Below are 15,030 nucleotides of genomic sequence, written 5' to 3' on the forward strand. Positions count from 1 at the left end.
AACTCTCCAATCCAGTCCAATCCCGCATTGGTTGCTGTTCCCCGTCTCGAGCTAGCTCACTTTTCTCGCTTGCATGCTACGCGCTGGGTGAATAAATCACCAGGGCCTCTTACCTTATTTTCCCTTTCACACCATCATGGCGGATACTGCCACCGCCACGACAGCAGCACCCGCGACCGGCGCGCCTGCGGCTCCGGCAGGCGCAACAGCAGGGGCTCCAAATGCGCCTAATGACCAGAATGCTGCGAGTCGCGGACTACCATACTACGAGAAATTGCGCCGGGAGCTTAGGGACACGTTATCCAAGAAGCGATTGATGGATCGGAGCATGGTGAGTACCGAACTTCTAGCAGCGCGTCAGTCTTGTCCGTTCTGTGGGTGTCTGCAAGCTTTGTAACAGCTCTCAATCAGCGGCACCGACGGAGGCAAGGACTAAGAATCTGTTATTTTGCTGTGGTCAGAAGAGTAGACTGACTCGTCCAATCTCCACAGGGCCAACTCGAAGACCAAATTTTCCGCTTTGAGCAATCCTACCTCGAGGAAACGACCGCCGGCAACATTATCAAGGGCTTCGATAATTACATCAAGGGATCGGCCAATGCGTCTAGTCTTGGCGCTTCGGGACTGAGTCTCGGATCGGGTATTGGTGGGCGTCGTAAAGCGCAAGTCACAGATTCAGATCGGGTTTTCTCAAGGAGTTCTGCGAGCTACATGATGGTATGTGAAGACTCCGATGCCCGACGGCTACAAGCTTGATGAATCCATCGCTAATGACTGTTTCAATAGGACTCGCCTGGGCCTTCCTCCGCACAAACTACACCGTCGCACGCGGCTACGCCTACGTCCATTGCTGGTGGCAACGCACCTTCGACAAAGAGCAATGGAGGTGATGCGTCGGGATCTGCGAAGAACGCATCGGTCTCTTCGAAGAATAAGAAGAAGTCCAGTGGTGGGTCGAAGAATACCAAGGGAAAGAATCAGACGGATGATCTGTCTGATGACGGAGATAAACCGCCCGTTAAGCGGTTGAAGATTAGCTATGGGCGGGACTAGAGGTTGATTTCCAGTCCAATATTCCTTGAATGATTTTAGGTTTGGAGTTTGGGGGGCGTTGTTCTGCAATCGTTTAAACAGGCGAAAATAGCCTATGGCGCAGGACAAAAAGGTCGCTTTCTATTGCGCATCATGTACATCACGACCGATCAAGACTACAGTGTGTTGAATACCAGATATTGTCAGATTTATTGACTAGAAATTCCCCGTGCAGATTCATAGCAAAATATATCAATGTGTCTCAAGCACGAAAAGGAATCGGTGAGTGCCCAGCATCACAGCTGCAATCGGAAAGTAGCGATCTCGAATGCCCTCAGCTCAATAGACACCTGAGCACCATCACTGATCTGCTCGAATTTCAATTCTTCCTCGTCGTCCTCGAGGACATTGCATTTCCAAACACGCTTCACAGGGAAAGTACTCTTGATAGCTCCAGAAGCTTTGCCGCCAAGAGATTCATAAACACGAATGATGACACTCTTCCCACTGCGGGCTGGAATGCCCCCGGTGGAAACGTCTTCATCATCTTCACCTCGCTTGACAGCATCCAAGATCACGGAAGGTGCACCCTGAATCGAAACGCCCGCGACATCAACATAGTTTACCGCATGTGAACTGATTTTCTCAATGACAAGTGGTTGGTTGAAATTGTAGCCGGCACGGATGGTACGGTCGTTGAGTGGACCAGAGTGTGGAAGGATTGCATAACGAATGCGATGGCGACCCATATCTGCATGTGCATCCGGGGCCTTGGGAGCACGGAGCAGCGAGAGACGCATGAGGTTTCCGCATGTTGCGAAGCCGTATTTCGAGTCATTAAGAATTGAAACACCATATCCGTTCTCGGAGAGATCGGCCCATTTATGGCAGCAGACTTCGAATTTGGCCATGTCCCAGCTAGATCACGTTAGTATCGAGAAATCAAGATTTAGCGCTTATACGTACCTTGTGTTGTAGTGAGTCGGACGACGAATGATACCATATTGCGTCTCGTAGGAAGCTTCCGTGTTGGTGATGTCTACGGGGAACTCGACCTTGAGGAACTTCATAGTCTCTCGCCATTCAACCTCGCTTTCGAATTCAACAGACGAGGGCCCAGATACCGAAGCTGACAAGCTGATAGTGGTCTTTATCCAGCTCTTGTCACTGATCTTCGTCTCCGTCACCAAGCTTACTCGGTGAGGACCGTTCTCCGCAATGACAGTCTTGCCGCGAGGAAGCTCCTTTCGTGACTCCAAGTGGAAGACTTCGACATCCCAAGCTTGCCAATACAGAGGCTTGTCGTCGAATATCACTAATTGGCCAGCCTTTCCGCCCTTCGCGATGACCTCTCTGTTAGCCAAGACATCAAAGAGTGAGGTAATGACGCCATCTTGGACTTCAACAGTGAGCTTGCCGTTATCAAGACGGAAAACTCCAGCCGCTAGTTCAACCACAGTTACCGAGTCGACGGTCTGGAAATTCACATCCCGGCATGAAAGCACACCCATTTCACCATCCAACAGAGCGTATTTCGAACCATGTCCTGTGGTAAGAGTTTTCGGAAGTTTGACCACCTCCGATCGACGCCAAGGTAAGGTATTGATAGCTCCTAGAATTTCATTATGGATGGGACTTGTGATTCCTAAGGCCGCCAAAGCATTCTGACGCAACTGAGCTCCAATTTTGAAAACCTTGGCATAGAGCTTGTCGGAGTCATCATAGCACATCTCGATTGAGCTTCCAGGCAGACAGTCGTGGAATTGGCAAAGAAGGGTATTCTCCCACATTTCATCAAGCTCCTTCTTTGGGTAACGGTATTTCTCATCAATGCCGCGAATGGTAGCTAATGTAGCCAAAAGCTCGATCTCGCGAAGCAAGAACTCAGACTTTCGATTGTTGCGCTTGTTGTTTGCCTGAGTAGTATATGTACCTCGATGGAGCTCGAAGTATAGCTCCCCATACCATGTGGCAAACTTGGTACCATTGGCGGCGGCTGCTTCCAGCTTGTCAAAGAAGTCGTCAACTGACTCTCCCATCTTTACTCGAGGAAGAGTACCGGTCTTGTCGCTGAGGCCACGGCAGCGACGAAGCTTCTCAAGGTGTTCGAAGGTGGGTCCTCCACCACCATCTCCCTTGCCAAAGACGAGTAAGGAGGATTTATCGGCATCCAATGATTTGTGCTGCGTGACACTGCGCTTGAGATCACCAAAGTGAGCTTCTGCAGTGTATGTCTCTGCGGGAGCCATATGGCACATCACTTGGCTACCATCCAACGCAACCCATTGGAAGGTAGTGTGAGGGAAAGTGTTTATGTTGTTCCAACTGAGCTTCTGGGTAAAGAAGCGACTCATTCCGGCGAGGCGGCAAATCTGGGGGATTTGGGTGGAGTAACCAAACGTATCAGGCAACCAGAAAGTCGAACATCGTTTTCCAAAGTGACTCTCAAAAAATCTTTGGCCGTAGAGGAACTGCCTGACCAAAGACTCTCCACTCGGCATGTTGGTATCATGTTCGACCCAACTACCACCGATTGGCTGGAAGTGGCCCTTACGCACCCATCGCTTGACACGATCAAAGACTGATGGATAATATTGCTGCAGCCATTTGAATTGCTGAGCCTGTGAGCAAGTAAATCTGTGTTCTGGGTACCGATCCATCAAGTCGCATTGGTTCGACCACGAACGTGCAACCTTCCGCTTAGTTTCTGCCCAAGGCCACAGCCAGCAGGTATCAATGTGGCAATGGCCAATAGCAAACACAAATGGATTTGTATCTGCTTTGTAAACATCCGAAGAATCCACTTTGTCCCCAATATACTTTTGAGCAATTTTTCGACCCTCGAGGATAGACTCCTGGCTTCCATTGCCTGCAGTGAAAGCATCGATGATGGCATTTCCGACCACATTGGCCTCATGTGCTTCCCAAGAGTCACCAGGGAACTCGCGGGCAGCATCGCCAATAATCCAGAAATCATAATAAAGTGCGCGCGCGGCCAGATTAATCGTGGTAATTCGTGCAGTTACGAGTTGGTATGACTTGTCTGGTTTCGGCGGTTGGATCGAGTCGCCCCCGGGGGCATTTCCAAACATGCCATTGCATGCCATTTCAATATAAAACATATGCTCCTTTCCATCGCGCCATGCATCGGGAATAATCCATTCAACTCGTTCGCCGCCGCCGGTTAAACCTTGCAACGGGTGACCGTCCTCGGTCCATACCAGTCCCTCATTGTGGGCATCCCAGTGAAACTCGAGTCGTTCCTTTTCTCGCATATCCTCAGGGACAGTCAATTTTATACGAAACCAATGCGTAGACCAGCTGGGTCCGAACGATTCACCAACATGAGTCGGCTTGAATTCATGTGACGTTGCTTCCTCGAACGTCGGCCGTTCTAGATTGGGGACCGAATACACTGATAGTTTGACATGGTCTTCGTCCGAGTTGGTTGCTTCGAAAAACTTGGAGACGAGGTTTTGGCCTTCATATTGACCTTTTTCTGTGAACTGCTTCAGTCGGTCGGTGTAGATTTTCGTGATACGTTGGCCGACCGGGCGCTCGGACAGTACTGGGAGAGTCTTGGTAGCTGGAATGGGGACGAGGTGAGGTTCTCCACCCATTTTGACGACTATCTTAGAACTCCGTTGTTTCTTATCCGGGTGAAGGCTTGTGATTTTGGGGGTGGTGCGCAATGAGAAGTGAAACTCAAGGGAGGAGCTGAGCTGACCAAATGCGGAGGCATGACGGAATGCGGAGTCAGGGCGGGGACCAGCCGCGTTACATCCACTTCGCATCCACAGCTCGTAAACATCGTTATAGATCTATTATTATCTTGTGGACTTGAAATCCACATCCGATCTAAGAAACGTCTTCTCCATTTCTTCATCAGCCCTTCGTCTCTCCCAATCGTCATCACAAAAGAAAATTGCGATAGCCATTTTTAAGCGAGAATTTTTGAGCATCATGTAGAGCTTTCAATCGGAGCAAATTCTGGTCTCCATGCTGGTCTTGGCTTCCCAGGTCCACATTATAATCCAGATTATTGAACGTGATCCGGGCAACTACAGATGCATAATGTCGAGGGTCTTTGACGGCAAGAGGGGTTGTATCTTAGTAATGATTCAATAAGAACCTGAGGTCTAAGACTAATATGAGCGCCCTTGCCAATCGATCAAGCCTGACTCTCACATTACTGACAATAGCATCATGGGCGGACGAATCAGATACGGGCAGATACTGTGCACCTGGATGTAGAGTCTATAAAATTCTAGCTATTGACCTAGAAAGTCAAAAATATCATTCTCAATTGTTTTGTCTTCCACTCTTTTCAATATAAAATACGAACCTTACTTTCTCTGGCCAAACATACCTCTTGAAAGGTTTCAGGAAGTAGGTATAGGCCCAAATATTGCAAGATGGGCCTGGAGTGCCGAAGTGGGTCAGTACCCCCCCCCCCAACTTAGTTATTAGTAGACACGCAAAGTAAGAAGCATCTCGTGATTCCAGATCATCGTCTCTGCTCCAGAATTTTACCCCGGTGATCCAATTCCAGAATTGAACAAGGACTTATCAGAGCTACAAATTGGTATGGAATTTTCAGGTGAGTGCATACATAAAATAATATATTTCGGCTCCTTCAAGGTTGAAGTCATCATAAATCATGGATTGAATATATATTTACTTGACCCAACATCTCAACGCGTGTCGTTCAGAATAAAAAGCCCGAGTTATTGAGCTTCAACCATGAGAGCTCAGGTGCCCAGGCGGTTATACTCGGAAGTCTATTGTTACATTGAAACCTTGGCCTAACTACCTATACCTATGCCCCCCTACCATTTGAAGCCACCAGAGTACCAAGATTGGAATCCAGCCAGCAGGAAATGGTCAACATTCAACAAGATGTGATACCTACTTTATCACCTCTGCGGAATAGCAGCAACCCGTCCAGGTGCCCTTGCCGTCTGAGTAGCATTTCCCACACACCAACAGTTCCCCGGTAGCTGAACTGTGGCACTTTGATCATAAAAGGTGCTCCCAACATCATTTCGTTGTTGAATAGAATTCATCGAGTCACACACATACAAACAATCATGCAATGTCATATTAGGTAGCATCATCAAAATAGATTTGTCACCGATGAAGTCGTAGTCGCAATGAATAAGATATTTCTGCGCGTTCATTGTTTGTATAGAGTTGTCTGCAGATGGACAAGAGATTGGGGTTGTGGAGTTTAGCGTGTCTGTCCAGAAATTTGCGCGGCTACCTGGGGAACTAGTCGTAGAGCTATTCAATGAGCTATTCGTATAGTGATTGTTCGATGAGGCGCTGGATGGTGTTGGTGGTTGATCTATCATCCATGATTTAGTAGTAAAATACGATATAGGAATGGGATGTCCGTACTATTTTGCTGTGTAAGACCCATCGCCAGCCCGATGGCTATGGCAAACACCACAATCGTCAATGATACAATGCACAGTATGAGCCAGAAGGTGACCCTTCGTAGACCGCATATAGTACGCTTCGGTGGTGGGCTAGCCTTGACTAAAGGGGTATCACCCAGATAGTAGACTGCATGGCGATGGTCAACTTCCAGAGGAGCTTGGACGACCTCCAATCCCACTGAATTTCTGACTTGTTTAGAGGTATCAACGACAGACATGGTGATGAAGGGTTTTGTAAGTCAATGCTTTCACCCAAACACAGGGCGTAAAGGGACTTAAATCAAATTACTAACCTGGCTACGCACCAGGGCTTGCCAGTGCTGAGCTATTTACGATTCCACACACGATATGGCTGCCATCAAATGATATTGCTAAGAAAGATTGTGCCACCACAATATAGCGATGATCCATGCAGGGGCGTACTGTAGGATATGTAGGCATGCTGGAAGAATGAGTACATCCATTCTTCTACGGTCGCATTAGGCCTCCCACGTCCGCATTCTCTGACTCCATAACCACCTGAGCGGGTCCATCATTGAATACTTGTGAAGGATTCCAGGAAGCTGTCTATTGATCAATGGAATCTTATCTCGCAGTCTGAACTAATCATGTTTGGTTCGAAGCCGTGATCTTAAATTAAAAGTATTAGATTTTCAGGTCAATGCTCTTTTTGAACATCTGCATATATCGGACATTGTCAAAACATCTGAAATAGATCCTGCTTAAATGTTTATATTCAATCGAATTAAAAATACTATATGAATGGGGCCATATCAATGGAAATCCCGCTCTACTTGCACAAGGTGCTACAAAGATATAGGGCGTAGCTCGGGTATGCCCGTGCCGAAACTCTGCTAATCTGTGCCGTCCCTTGCCCATGTGGTCCCGCCATTGGGGGCCGAAACATTAATCTTTCCCTTAAAGTATTCTTCGCCCTGCTTTCACTTTCACTACAAGGCCGAAGAACTTTGATTTAACCTCACAAAATCATTAATACCGTGAGTATCTGCGTTCTACTTTCCTAACGATTTATTTTTATCAATAACGAATTTACAGTGCCGTAGAGCATGACCTTACTTTTGCCCTTGTAGGATGGCTGGGATGTTGAACACTTGGACTGCGGAACTGAATTTACTCCCAACGTCTTTCGAGTGGCCTCCCTTGTGGACTCCTATATCTCTGGGGGCATTGGCGGTGGCGCTATTCTATTTGATAGACCAGATAGGTGAGCCGCACGTGTCACCCTTGGATGTGTCGCTCTTCCTGCTATGGCCTACTGGGCTAGTTTGTTATCTAATTCGCCAAGGACTCCGTCTCGATTGGCCTCTACATGTGGTGACTGAACTGCTTGGATGGTCGATTGTCTTGGTCCTATGGCTAGCTGGCACTTTCGCGTTCTATCGCCAAGCAGGCCGATCTTGTATGTTATGCAACTCGTATGCTCTGAGCTTGGAGATTAATATTTTTCTTCAGCGCGCAACCAAAAGACTCGTACTCGCAAAATTCAGAACAAATAACTAGAATGAGGCATGGGCCGGGTGGTGTTCATAGTCTAATGAGCAAAGAGGTACATGAAAAGTTTTGACGCTGGATTAAGGTATTGAATTTGTCAAAACCAATTTTTGAAGTTCAAGGTGCTCTATTTCATCAGGTCTTCTTTATCACTGTTAGCTCGATAGTAGGCCCTAAAAACACAAGAATATCTATGAATTGATCCATTCAATAGTTCAATGATATCCAGTACATGAAGATAAAATGCACATGATGATGATTTCGATTGACATGGCGTTGTGTCGAGCTAATCCTTATGCGCCTGCTTTTCAAGGTTGCGTAATAATTTAGGGAATCTGCAAATTGGCTGTTGCTACAACTCCAAAACAAAACTTTCCGAACTTCCTCACATCCATACCCTTACGCTATTCCTTACCAAGAGCTCTGATAGAGAGCTCGGATCGTTCCCAATCCTGGTATTTGCGATTCGCAGAAAATCAGAGAAATGTCAAGATTCTCGATGATCATATGGCGAAGTAGCAAGTTGTCAGTGAAATTAGGACGTCAACCCATAATTGAACATCCCCTTCCAATACATGATGCTGGTAGAAGGAAAGAGAGAAGAAAAGGGAGGAAAAGGAAATTCTTTGGTAGCTGCTGCCCAGCATACCTGTTTGATCAAATTCTGATTTTATGCCAGGTGTGAACTACAAACTTTGACGTCGTGATATCATCTGGAGTTATATTCTGATAGAGGCACATGCATTAGGGCAATATTAAGGTAAATAAAACTTTGGGTATGAGGCTCTCTGGAATTGAAGCATCATGGGGGCATTTCCGGGAAAAATTTGCTAATTGTACCCTGTCACCAAGCGCTATCCAGGGGTGGGGGAGGATATATGTGGTAGGTAAGAGATCAGTCACCTTTCTTGCAAAAGGATATGTTCTTAGGTAGGACAAATCATGTAGGTGGTACTTGAATTTCCATCATTTCTGAAGTCTACTCGAGCTATACATAGTCGTACATACTCATCGACGGGTAACAATCCCAGACGTCATTTGAGGTCTGTCCCATGAAAAGATCCCATAGTTCTCAAATTTGGACATCCTGTCATCAAATAAGAGCCCCCAAGGTAAGGCAGTATTAATATAAAGTTATTTTGTTCATTTCCAAATAGACATAAATCTAAATTATACTAAGCTCCGGGTGGCAAACCCCCAACAAAATCTCTGAACATGACATGCATGCAGAAGTCTAAATAGCTATGTCTAGAATCTAAATTTAATTGAGCTTCCCAGATGCAATAAGCATAGAGCCTCACATATACCTTATGAGCAGAATCCACTGAATAAGCCATGTCGGACCCATAAATCTACTAAACCCAAAATAGCGCGGAAACCCCACGAGGCTCTAAACTTAACTCCAAAACCCATTAGCAACCAAATCTGACTGGCCAAGCACCCAAGAATGAAGTAAACCAGTATACAGATCAGGTAAGATCTTCCAATCTTGCATAACCCAAGCAAGACATAAGCTCACCAACAGTATGCCGAATCGGGTAAAGGACCTTATGTCATGATAATCTATTTTTAGGGCCCCCACGTGGGATGAGCCGTCGACATTTCTAGTATCCTAAACTTAAACTAAATTGTTCCAGCCTCCGGTTCTTGGAATAGTTATATGGCTGTACTTGGAATTGAGTTAGTGCTTCCTTGATCGATGCAGTTACGGGGTAATCTTCCCAGCGTTATTATGAGGCTCTTCTCTCGCAATATTCAGGGCAGAGCTGGTAATTCGATGATGAAAGTGATCCTACATCTAGAGACTTACCTTGATTGTCAATCTTCTCAGATAATTTTCAATCCTGACGGACATCAAGGCCCAAGTCCATCAACTCCGTCAAGTATCTTGTGGTGGCAAAGATCATCGAATCCCCCAAAATCTCATCCCTTCGGGAAATTCATCACCGGCCCCCAAGCAGGATCTTAGTGGATCTTGATTTCCACAATGAGTGGATGCAGCATTTCCTAACAGCAAGGGTCGTGAAGGATCCTTAGCTTGTTACATATGTGGTGAGATGCTTTTTTTCTCTCACTGGATCACAGTGGCAAAAGTGCTGCGTAGGTGGCTGCATCTTTAATTGAGCTAGTGTAGGTATATGTCATCTGCGTGAAGCAGGGAGCTGTAGGTTGTTGTTGGGGTATCCCTGTCAAGTAGTCGAATCTTAAATGTTAAGGTAAAGTTCCGTCGAGTCGAAGCGATTGATCGGCATAGTGATAGGAGAGACCGTTTTTGAGTAAATGCGGAGGGTTGAGGCAATAGCGCATAATACATTGATCAGAATAATGAAGATAACTAAATTCTATACTTTGTAGTCACGCTAAGATCCAGCCATAGCTGCGAGTACATGACTAAGTCCAAAAAGCCAATCCGGCGCAAAAAGAGAAAAAGAAAAAGAAAGAATAGAAAGTGGAATGCTGACGTTTTGACAGATAACGACCCAGAAAAAGGAAAAAAGTGATGCAAAGGAAACTCCAATAGGGGAGCTTGGTCGGTCATGGTAATAGCTCATGTGGTAGGTATAAATCGCTAAATCAAACAAAACAAAAATGACAAAGGAAATATGATCAAGGAGACCAAGGATCAGGCTGCGGTGCACACAAGTGCGGATTGACAGCACCGACGAATTTAATCTTAGACTTCAATAGCTCGCGACGACGGTCATCTGGTGTCTCAGTCATCCTCTTCTTCGCGTCATCAAAAGAGGTCTGCAAAACAGCCAAAGTCTGGCGCTTGGATTGTTGGTTGTTCTTGGGTAGTGTCGGTGTAGGCGGCGGCAGGTTGGCATGAGCAAAGTATTCCGGTGAGGTCGTAGCTCTGTGTAGTCTCTTAAGCATGCCACGCTTCTTCTCTTTCGGAGCAAGAGGTGATGAGCGCGGTTGTTCAAAAACATTAGCTCGACTGGAACTAGCTGTAGATGTAGCGACTAGTTGAGCGTGGAATTCATCCATTTCCAACTCGTCATCGAACTCTTCGTCGTCTACCATGATGGATGGCGGGTGTGCGCTGAGCGGGCCCATGGGTGCAGTGAAACGGCGCGAAGGCGGTGTTCGCCTAGTGTTGACTGGCTCTTCAACCTCATTATCACGAGCCAAAGTCTTGTTGACATATGACTTGATTGAGTCCCGAACAGCAGGCTTCCAGCTGGACGAGTGCATAGAGTACCATTTCGGTGTCTTGGCAGAAACGTTCAAGCGGCCTTCTTTGCCGTTCCGACTAGAAGCGGGGCTCACACGGCCGCTAGTCTGACGTGTAGAAGGGGTCGCAAGCTCAGGGAAAAAATCCCAGGTTTTTTCCCGGAAATAGTGGTTGGAATCTATTCTGCGAGTCCAATCTACCGGACGTCCGTAGTGTGCAGATGTGCCTAGGATGATAGAGGAAGCGTCGATGTCGATAGGACTGGCGTCCGTGCGCTCGGGGAGATGGGGATCAAGTGGGGATGGGACTGATGGTTCCATATTTCCGTGATCTGCGGGGGGATCGTAGTTGGTGAAGTCATCCGAATTGGATCGGACGAAGATGGGAAAATCGCGCTCGCGTGAATAGCTTGAGGAGACACTTGGGCTTTGTAGGCTGTCGTCGAGGGTGCTTTCTGTGTCGCTGTCCGAGTCGCTGTACATGGTGGAGTACTCGGTCGGAGAGTCTAGCATCATGATAGGCACCGGTCGGCCGGGGAGGGGTTTGTTGATGAGGATTTCAGAGCGGTGCGGTGTGAAATACATCATCTTTGGTGGGACCACCTGTTCCATACCTTCCAGCGAGTGAGAGGTATAGAGTGGAGGCGCAGTGCGCCGGGCAGGGTTGGCGGACATTATGGTAGGGCAGAGACTTGACAAAGAAACTGGTGTGAAGAAAGCCTCCCCTCTTTATGACATCGAAGCAAAGAGAGAAAAGAGGAGTAAGCTCGATTATTATCCTGCACCGATCGTGCACGGACAACGCGAGGGGCCGCAAGGGATACTTTGGAGGGAGGACAGGAATAGTTCTAGATCCTCAGAAGGGATTAAATCAGATTAATTTGACTTGGTCAATTTTCCCCCGACGGATCCATTTCTGTTTCCAGAAAATCCCAAATTGCCCAATCCCCAAAATGATGCGTTGTCAACCGATCGACGATCGCCTGATGACGCCAAGAATGACCGCCCCCAAACCCCCTCAGGAACTAACCCAACAGCAGTAATCGGTCGAATCATGCCTAGAAAGGGACTTCTATCTTTGCAATCCTAACTAAGTTTGGCTGCCCTCTCCATTGTCTCACGAGTCAATTGATCAGATCGTCTACGAACTGCACTGAGACGACCCAGACGCCTTAACTTGGCGATCATAGCCTCGTCTCCAAAATGACTGTTATGCTCGAACTCTGGCTCCTGGTCATAAGCCACGCGTGCGGCATCCACAATAATGCGTGCTGTCATGCCGAACACGCGATAGCGCTGGACCTGTCCATCCGCATCCGCCGCTAGTTCAACATTCTTGTGGGGCTTTGGCTTGACCACCCGGGTATTGGCACGAACAAAGAACTGGTGCACTGTTGAATTCCTGGTCAGTTGTCGTGTTTTTCGGGTCGATTTCATAATTATTGTCGGGCAAAAAAAGCAAACAACAGATCAATAAACCCGAAAAGATCAGAAAAACAAATATCCGTGTTACCAGCTCCACTTGGAAAACATGGTTCGGTACGACCGGTTTCTCTAGACTCAAGCCTTGAACCATAGTGGGTCCGATGTTGACACCCCTTGCCATGTGTGATAACGGGAAATTAAAGACAAGGGCGTTGAAGAAAGGGGGTCGGCACCCGTAACCAGGATTTGCGCAAACAAAAAAAGGGGAATACGTACTGCGCCAGTTGGAATTGTGCCACAAACTCCACGATCCTCGATACCATTCCCCCGGATCCGTCTCGTTAGCGTCCGCGCCCAACGAACCCTGATCAGCCTGAGCTGAACCCACAATTGAATCTTCCTGTGAATTCGGAGGCAACTGCTCATCGTCATCCCTCAAACGCAAAAAACTGTAAAACGGCGCCGTAAAAACAGCAGCCACCTCCCTCGCATCTAGCTTAGGAATGAGCGAGATCTCGGGGTCCGCATTCTGGCCCGTCTGTGCATCGTATGAGTGTAATAGAGCCACGCAGGGCCGAACCACGACTTCTGTTTTGGCAAGATTTGCCGGTAACTCGCAGAGATGTTCGACTGTGAAGGGGTGGGGAAGGGGCTGATCGATTCCCGGTAGCCCGATCTCTTCCCATGCTTCGCGACGTGCGGTCTGGAACGGCGTCTCCGATGACGCATCTGCTCGACCTGAATTATTTGTTAGCGAGGGATCCACTCCACCGTTGGGCGTTTGTTTGCAGTTGTTCTTTTCTTCTTTTCCTCAGACCGGATGAATGTCTTCTTTTTCTATTTAGGGGAATTGTGCCTGTTGATCCATTTTCGTTTGTTTTTCTGCCATTGTTTTTTTCTCGTATTCCTCGTAATCGTAGTCTATCCCTAATAATATAGATAAATAACTCACCTCCTGGTAAAGCCGCATCTCCTGCATCTGAAATGCAGCCCGACAGAATAGGGGGCATAGGTTAGCGCAGTCCGCATGTCGTGCAGCATTGGCGTGGGTAGCCCTGTTTTCAGGGCTGGTCTAGTTGCAAGGAGAACAGATACGTACATGAACTTAATGTCTTGGCCCGGATCGTAATCACGACTCTCAGGTCTCCTTTCGCATCGGCGTACAGCAGCAGCAGTACTGCCGCTCGCCTGGTCACTGGGACATCCTCGTACGCAGTGGGCGGAGGAACATAGTTTCGGAGTCGGTGGATGGCTTCCTGTCATCCATCATATTAGCTCAAACATTCCCCAGTTCTGTTTATCCTTCCGTGGCGCTTTTTGTCTTTTTCTTTGTTTGTCTTTTTTTTCTTGCCACGCGACGTTGGGTTGGGTTTTAGACATTCATTCTCCAGAGGGATGTCCATCCACGGGTGCCGTCAGCAAGCCAATATTCTTGAAGATATGTGACACGCCCCGAAGGCCTGTGGGACTTGAAGGTGGAACTCAAATATGCGGATACGGAGTAAACAGAATAAGACTGGAATGAAATCATGACAACAGAATCAACGAGATAAGACAGTAGTTCTCTGACCGCATGGATCCCATCCGGAAATAAGGATGTGTGGATAGAATGGGTCCGAGTGTACAGGTACACACGCAGACGACGGATACGCACAGGCAGGTAGGTGCATACTTAGGTCGAGCATGAAAGTACTATTCCCAAAGCGTAGAGATCCAGTCGTGGCTTTCGGTGTATCTCATTGCACATAACGTCACTTACCAATGAAGCCTGGTTCAGCGGCGCCATACTGGAAGAAGCACGGCCACTCCCCACCTGGTACAAATAGAGACTCTGGAAGCGAGCTGAATTCGGATTGGCGGGGATCGGGAACTTTGGATGGATAGTTCGGATTAAATGACGTGGATGTCTCCGCATAGCACTCTATGTATGTGCTATCGAGTGGAAGTTTGGAGGGTATGAAAACGAGGGATATACCAAAAGGACGAACAGGAAGTAATACTAAGACCCCGGAGAATAAAATGTTTGGTCAAGTAGTGTAGCGGGGGAATCCCGACTCTTGAATGCAAGGATGTCTGAGCGACGCGGTGGAAAGCACGTGATCTGGGTTGTACTGGACAAACTCACTCTACGTTGTACGCTACAGAAAAGGGTTACAAGAACAAATTCATAGACAATCATGCTGAGTACATTATTCAATCTGCGTGATTCTAACAGCTATCCCGAACGGTTTGGCGTGGGTGTGTTTATTACCCTGGCCTGTTCGTCGTGGCCAGCTTCATGCATCTTCTAGTGACCCTCGGAGGAGACCGATTGCTTGGTTGCGGGGGAAATACTTCGGTCCAATTGGAACAGTAGTTTTGCCGAGGTTGGGTTCCGGCTAGAGTTGTCATTGCCGATTAATAATCTTAGGTTTACACTTTATGAGGTGTTTGAATCAAATTA

The 15,030-nt window shown here is 47.4% G+C and overlaps 4 protein-coding genes across 4 annotated transcripts; 1 reads left to right on the forward strand and 3 right to left on the reverse strand.

Moving 5' to 3' along the window:
* Positions 1 to 136: 136 nt before the first annotated feature.
* N7484_007144 (chromatin modification-related protein EAF6/MEAF6) lies at positions 137 to 1,053 on the forward strand (the record flags this gene model as incomplete). The annotated part of the gene is made up of 3 exons (XM_057117531.1): positions 137 to 331; positions 493 to 717; positions 787 to 1,053. 3 exons carry the CDS (start codon positions 137 to 139, stop codon positions 1,051 to 1,053), a joined length of 687 nt encoding a protein of 228 aa, XP_056970566.1.
* A 275-nt stretch (positions 1,054 to 1,328) lies between these two features.
* Positions 1,329 to 4,652, reverse strand: ams1 (alpha-mannosidase; the record flags this gene model as incomplete). Its single annotated transcript, XM_057117532.1, has 2 exons — positions 1,329 to 1,950; positions 1,999 to 4,652. 2 exons carry the CDS (start codon positions 4,650 to 4,652, stop codon positions 1,329 to 1,331), a joined length of 3,276 nt encoding a protein of 1,091 aa, XP_056970567.1.
* Positions 4,653 to 10,592: 5,940 nt separating this feature from the next.
* Positions 10,593 to 11,837, reverse strand: N7484_007146 (uncharacterized protein; the record flags this gene model as incomplete). The annotated part of the gene is made up of 1 exon (XM_057117533.1): positions 10,593 to 11,837. The coding sequence occupies one exon, from the start codon at positions 11,835 to 11,837 to the stop codon at positions 10,593 to 10,595; it is 1,245 nt and encodes a 414-aa protein (XP_056970568.1).
* A 411-nt stretch (positions 11,838 to 12,248) lies between these two features.
* N7484_007147 (NUDIX hydrolase) lies at positions 12,249 to 14,373 on the reverse strand (the record flags this gene model as incomplete). Its single annotated transcript, XM_057117534.1, has 4 exons — positions 12,249 to 12,553; positions 12,864 to 13,325; positions 13,687 to 13,843; positions 14,347 to 14,373. The coding sequence occupies 4 exons, from the start codon at positions 14,371 to 14,373 to the stop codon at positions 12,249 to 12,251; spliced, it is 951 nt and encodes a 316-aa protein (XP_056970569.1).
* Between the last annotated feature and the right edge of the window lie 657 nt (positions 14,374 to 15,030).

Source organism: Penicillium longicatenatum, assembly GCF_028827895.1.
Source record: "Penicillium longicatenatum strain IBT 33135 chromosome Unknown contig_4_segment0_segment0, whole genome shotgun sequence".
Classification (NCBI taxonomy): Eukaryota; Fungi; Ascomycota; class Eurotiomycetes; order Eurotiales; family Aspergillaceae; genus Penicillium; species Penicillium longicatenatum.